A 7,109-nucleotide genomic window follows, 5' to 3' on the forward strand; every position below is an offset into this window, starting at 1 on the left:
CACCTTTTTTAGTAACAGGTTATTGTTGTTGGATAGTGTTGAGCAATGTATGTTATTGAAATAAAGCTATGTTTTTTTTAATATTCTAATCAAAACCTCAGTTTTTTTTCTCTCATTGCGGTGGGCTATTTAAACCGTGCCGCCCAAGTGCGCCCCCCCCAAAAAAAATGTCACCAGCCTCCACTGATAGGGATATTAGATTATTACAATACAATACAATTGCATACATTACTGCTGCAAGACAAGGCAGAGAAAAGAAAGAAAGAGAAAAATTAAATTAAAGAAAGAAAAAAAAAAAAAACTTATTTTAGGTTTTAAGACAACTGAGGTCTCATGTTTAATAGGGGAGGGAGAGGTGGGGGTATTCAGCTGCAACATGAAACTTCACCACTAGATGTCACTAAATTCTACACACTGAATCTTTAAAAAGAACAAACATGGTGCTGTAAATGATGATGATTATAATGTTTGTGGTTGTGTTCCTCCAGGTAAGAACGACGGATCAGTCGGAGGTCACCGGTACTTCCACTGTAAACCGGGTTACGGGGTGCTGGTTCGCCCAGACCGCCTGTCCTGTCGCGAACGGACCAGTCGGCAGACGGGAGAGTTTGCACCTGCCGCCCACGTCCCCATTCTGCGAGGAGAAGCCATTGTTGCACGGAGGGGGGAGAACCGCAAGTCCTGGAGCAGTTGAAACACAGAAACAAGGAGCTCGATGGGAGAAATGAACTCCTTACAACCCTGCTCCACCTGCTCCTCCTGCTCCGGCGCTCAGCTATGCAACCGGCTTACGCATCAGAACTAACTTACTGCCAATGCTCCTATTGAGGGAAACAACACTCACATCCATTCACTGTTAATGGGTGGAAAGAGACAATTCAGAGTGAGTTGATGAAAGACTATGCAGAGGTCTATGAAAGGACATCTTGGAACGTAAATTGAAATGAATGGCGGTCAGTGGGACGACTGCTGAGAGTGAATGGAAGCAGATCTTCTCATGTTTGGAGCGTCAGCCCGGTTGGAGGGAGTGGACTCGACGCTGCAGGCGCTCTGATCTGTTTTCTCTGCTGATACACACGGATGCAAACTACTCACATTTAACTATGTTTTAAATCTGGGGCAGGTAAAAAAACAAACAAATGCTGTCAGCCCTCACAGTGGCTGCTGACTTCTGCTGCATTTCCAACCTGTGATGTGTTTGCATCCCTGGATATGAAGTGCAGACCTGATGTCCCAGAATCCCCTGCTCCGGCTGCCACTTCCCTGAACCCTCTGGGTCCAGTTTGCAGACTGACTGACACTTTGACTCGTCAATGGAGACTCGTCTCTCCCTCCCCCTCTGACTCCTTTTCTTTTCTCTCGAAGATGAGACTCTCCCAAAATGTGCCTTCACCACGGCTTGTTTTGCAATTTTTATTTCCGTGTATTTAATTTCCGTCGGCTGTGTTTGTGTCGAGGAGAAAGCCTTGTGCTACGTGTGAGGTGATCTCAGGGACTGTAGTGGGGAAAGGTTAAGGATGGGCGCATGTGTGTGTGTTTATGTGTGTATTTGTAAATGTTGTACAGTGTTGACATGTATGCACAAGATCATGTTGTTGTAGTCGTGTTGGTGTTGACGATGAGACGTGTAGAGCAGGAAAAGTGTGTCCTTGTTGGACAGAGCCACTATGGGAGAGAGTTAGTTTGTACTGGGAGGTTTTAAAAGTCGATTTTGCACTTGAGATGTTGGATAAGAAGCTTCTGTATGTGAGGCGGTCGAAATGGAGAGGTAGGGGACATGATATCAGACAGAGGCTGGTGGAATGTGGAGACAAGCCTATCCGGGCTCTCTGGGTGTCTGAATTTGACAGGGAGTTTTGTGGTCGTCCTCTGAAACCAGGAGGTCTATAGAGTAGTACTGTGGGGGTGCGTTGGTGGAAGTAGACACGTGTGCACATTGAGGAAAAGAAAGTAAGTTATCCTGCAAGGAGCTTCAGGCTTGAGAAGAGGAAGGATTTGCTTTAATGCATTTTAATTTGCTTTTAAAAGAAGTTTTAAAAAAAGAAATTTAAGTTTTATATTTTATTTCTATATGACACACAAATGGGAGATGAGCTGAGATGTACGTTTTGGGAAAGTTTTAAAACACCGAAGCAGTTTGGACTGATGGAACATTCCTGACACATCTGCTGGAGGAAATGAAGACGAACTTTGGGATTTTTTAATTTTTAAATTAATGTTTTTATTGAAATTCCTTGAGGGACTTTTAACGTTTGATACTGACCTCATTCCTGTGTAATAATTTATAGGAAAGCATTGGCAGTGCACCGCAGCTGTCGGATACTTAGCATTGGTCATAAATCCATGAGGAATGTTGACAGAATACACATGCGCTTGAAAAACGTTTCCATAAGTTAAAGGGCCATTCCAAAACTTTTCCAGATGAAGTTCAGTTTATTCCTCCTCAGCGTCTATAAACAGTGGTACTCTGTCTCGTCTGGTGTGGCTCTGGAGGAGCTCTCTGTCCGGTCTGAGAAAATAACCCTGTGATGTCACCAGGGTTACGCCCATGAAGACTACAAGAAGAGCAGGGAGTGCAGAGTTTGACGAATGTGTGTTCATCATGTGGGAGGGGTCTAATGAAAGAGTCACGCAAGCCGTTTTCAGAAATGACCTGCGGGTAAAATCCGACCAATTGGCTACGGAGTTGACCCACAGTTTGTCTTTCACTCATGCACAACACAGCGGGAGGTTCTCTGCACAGACACTTTCACAACAGCATCAAATCCTCTGCATTATTCAGACGATAAGTGGAGCAGCTGGGTGCAGCAGGCAGAGACAGGAAGTGACGTTAAAACTCCGCTGCGGAGATCACGTGATCATACTTTACTAAAAACAGACAGCGGTGTTGGTTCTTATCACCACAGACTCTCTGGGATCACTCGAAGTGGTTTATAGGATACACACTTCCTTTACTCTTTAAAGAATTACGTACTAGCTTGTTGGCCAGTTTTTTTCTGAAAAGTCAATGCAGAAATTGAATTGGAAATTAATGTTCGGAACCAGAGCTGTTGTAAAAGTGGGCGGTCACCGTTGCGCTATGTGGTCAGTGGGAAGTGTCCGAGTCATCCTCTGCCTGATTGGCTGAATCTGCCACGTTCAGTTCATATCCTGATGACGACGAACCTTAATATGTTCGTGGACATGTTCATTCATGTCCACTGACTCAGGCGTTGTCGTCGTTGGCTGTTTCTATGGTAACAGTTAATTGCATTCAAAAGAATCTGATCGATTTCAGATGGAGATGATATAGCAACTTGTATAAATACATTATATGGAATACTATATGTGCATGTAAAGGCACCGAGTATTTCCAAACACTATCGTCTTTATTGATAACATGTGTTTGTTTTTCCTCATTCCTGTATATCATGTGTTTCTTAATTCAAGAAGCGAGATCTTACTATTTATATTTAAATGCTCGTACACATGCCTTTATCGCATGAAAATTGATAAAGCCTTTTATTTGAATAAATCTTGCACAAATGGTTCCATGAAAATTGCTGCTATTAGCATTGTAAATTTACCTGTAAATGGATCAATTGATTTATCTATCACTCTCTGTGTATCTTTCTGTTCACGAGATTGGACTTCTATATTTGTCTTTTCTTTTTCAATCCTGATGGAGAAACTAATGTCAGCGCTTTGGGTTCAGTGACCAATATATTTTTCATGAAGAGGTAACCTTTAGAAAACGAGGCACTTTGTACAGTGAGCCTTGAAGAAGAGATGGCTAGAATAAGAAAATTCGCTCTGCATTGATTTGAAAGGAGGAATTAAAACTCAGAGGTGTGTTAAAGCTGAAGTGTGAGACGAGGACACGGTGTGTCGCCATCTTCTAGTTATTGCCTGTGTATTTATTTCTGGCCTTAAAGCCCCAGGACCCTGGAGTTCTCTGATTGGTTGGTTACTGTAGGTCTGGAATGTTATTGGTTGGCAGGTATGTGAGGTGCTATGTAGTGTGGACTCGTTGGTTTAGTTTTTGTTAGTTACATGGTAAATGAAGAGTGGGAGGAAAGTTTTTGTGTGTGCGTGTGTGTGTGGGGGGGGCTACAGGCTTTGATCCAGTTGTCAGCGAGTTCTTTCCGAGATGGGAAGCGACCAATGGCTGCGTCTTTCCTCACGATTCTTGTTGCTGTGGGTGAGAGACGCTCGCCCGACCCCCCGTCTCTGTGGCCGGTGGTCTTTCCCGTCCTGGTCTCAGCTTGCTCACTTGGGTTCGGGGGGTTAGAGATCACTTCAGGCTTCTGGCTTCTTTATGTTATTGTGCCTCTGAAACCACGAGACCATGTATCTTCCACACACTGTTTTTCATATCAGTGCTTCAGTTCATTTGCACAAACGTCTCCAGAGGGAATCAAATAATTCATCTCTGGAACAAGTAGGAAGAAAATATAACCAGATTTCTATCATTCAGATGTTTTTTTTTATTTTTCAACTTTCATGTCAACATTGAGGTTTTTTGGAGCAATATTCCTTCACCCACTGTTCTACTGCCAGTCATGTAAAAAGAGGGAAATCAATAATACTGCAACACAGTATTTTACACCAGAGCTCAGCTCAAATGTAGTGGTCAGATCACTTCCAGCAAACCTCTACTTGTCTCAATGCAGATGCAGCATCAGGTGAAGTGTGACACTGACATCAGATGGAAACACATGATCCACTTCAGTGATGGTGTCCAACTGTAGATTAGAGTAAAGCCTTCAGTATTATTCATGTGACTGTATCCACCATCAGAACCACGTTTTGTCATTTTACGTATGTGTCCAAGAACTTTCACACCGTTTACTGATCTGATTCTTCAGCCCCTCACAATTTTTTCGCTTTTTTTATTTGACTGTTTTATTCTTGTTTCTTTCTTTTATCGTAAGTGCTCCTGTTTTGCTCAGATTTCGGTTCCATATCTTTTGTGTTGGGACCTCTGGTTCGGAGCAGCGTGTCTCCTCTCTGCCTTAACGTGGCCTTTTAAACTGGAGCCAGACCGGTTTTAGCAGGAATAATCCCAACTGCAAAACCCTCAGTGTCCTGTGCGGACTCAGTGTGAGTGTTCTAAACCCATATAAACCCACTTTACCCACGTTGGTTTGACTTTGAAACAATAAAGACGTCAAAAACCTACAATTTTTAAAACCTGGAGTCATTTGGTCACCAGAGGGAAGGCCCTTATGTCGCCCCCTGGTGGCTACTGTCAAACTATAAATATTGCATCCCTACACTGCCCCCCAGCAGCGTGCCTCAGTGTCTGCCTGCCCGGGATCACATCAAACCTATATTCAATCTTCCGTTCCTGCCTCCATAGCGAGTTTCCACCTTGTGACTACCTCTGTCCCTCGTCGCGGTCGCCAAGACGATGATCTGACAACTTCCTCCCTGAGGCCTTTCAGCTGATAAAGGGCTGAACCTTCTCACTTCTCAACTGTCTGCATCCAGCTCTCTTCCACACATTAGCAATACACGGCTGCGAGGTGATACGGCACAACCTTTTTACAGCTTTATTTATTTTTCCATTGAGAGCTGCGGCTGCTCCTCGTGGTGCATTTTAAAGACAGTCGTTAACAATATTCCTCCCAGGTACCTGCAGCCATAATAAACTGAGCTGTGTAATAATAGAAGCTGAAGTGGAGGGTTTGGTGCTTTTAAAGGCAGGGAGATATTCCTGCAAAAAAAAAAGAGAAGAAGCCCTTCCTGTATCCTGTCACACATTTACATCATCAAAATGGTTTTAATGTGGCCTCGGCCTCGTCTACATTATCAATATATCTCCATCATCCCGACTAATCGATATCTATCATTGCTACTGTTGATTCTGTGGAGCAGGTTTGTGTTGATGTGTCGTTTGTGCGTGCGAGTGCACCATCAGAGTGGTAGTTCAGTGTATGTGTGTGTATAAATATGCGCATATTAAGACTTATAAAAACAACCATCTGAGCACAAGTTTGGGTTTGTTGATTAATTTAATGGTTTTGTGTAATTCTATGCTGCAATCCAAAGAATAAACCTGTATTATAATACATTTATCATTTTCATTTTCTATCATCTGAACAGTAATCTGGTAAGAAAGAAATAAACAAAAGGAAGATTAACGAGAGGATTTGTTCTTTTATTTGTACCGAGAGAATAAATGTTTAAAGACGTGCTGAGCTGTGGGAGACTGAAGCAGAGTTGTTCTGTTATAACTGCAATTTACGTGAAGGTAGGTGGTGAATAAAAGCAGCTGTAAGTCGATTTGTCAGAGGAGGTGTATCACATAAAAGATTTTGAGTTGTTACCCGTCTGAAAGATTTTTGTACGTGCTGATCGTAAATCTTCTACTTTCTTGAAACACAATGTTCACATCACATGGGATCATCAGCGGATGAGGGTCTCTCCGTTGTCATGGAGACAGATCGGCATGCAGTCACAGTAGCCAATTTCTCAAATTGTCATCTTGTGAACTTCACCCTCTGATGATAATGATGAAGGCTCAGAAAAACCTGGTGAGTGGACCTTGAATTGGGATTGTTTCATCCAGTTTCTCTCTGAGGGTTTGTACTTTAAGCAAGATAAACCACCTCATGGGATAAATCTCACTGCTCGTTTAAGGTGCTGTTAGTAATATGGGGGATTCGTTTTAATACAAATTTAATTCAGACTTATTTTTATAGGTCCAAACATTTCCTGCGTTGGAATCAGCTTCTTTGAGCAGACATCCCTGGAACAAACATTCACTATTTCAACAGTGTTTGTTTCACATGATTAACACCAACCTGAGCATATTTAAGACCTATCACATCATATTCATAAGTTCTAGGGTTACAATACAGTATTAAAATATTGAGGGACGTTTAAAATATTCTCACGTAAAAAGTTTTGAAAATAAACTTGACAGTTATAAGAAAACAAAAAGATCTGATATAAACTTTCCAGGGCCTCAGAATGCACCATGGTTTTATGGTCAGATGGACATATGGGAAGCAGCTGAAAGTGAAACCTCAAACCATTTATGAAAGAAGCTCTGGCTTCTTCAAGCTGCACTTCCTGGTTTTCAATGATTTCAACTTTGCCTTACTGTTTTACATGTAGTGAAA

The 7,109-nt window shown here is 42.3% G+C and overlaps 1 protein-coding gene across 2 annotated transcripts in view; it reads left to right on the top strand.

The window, feature by feature from the left end:
* kif13ba (kinesin family member 13Ba) overlaps positions 1-6,125 on the top strand; it is a 48,005-nt gene extending 41,880 nt beyond the window's left edge. For both annotated transcript variants that reach the window (XM_061068552.1, XM_061068553.1), the window contains exon 38: positions 489-6,125. In XM_061068552.1, coding sequence (XP_060924535.1) covers positions 489-694 — 206 coding nt within the window. In that variant the 3' untranslated portion in view covers positions 695-6,125. The remainder of the gene's footprint in view (positions 1-488) is intronic.
* Positions 6,126-7,109: the final 984 nt, after the last annotated feature.

This window comes from Limanda limanda, chromosome 3, assembly GCF_963576545.1.
Source record: "Limanda limanda chromosome 3, fLimLim1.1, whole genome shotgun sequence".
NCBI lineage: Eukaryota > Metazoa > Chordata > Actinopteri > Pleuronectiformes > Pleuronectidae > Limanda > Limanda limanda.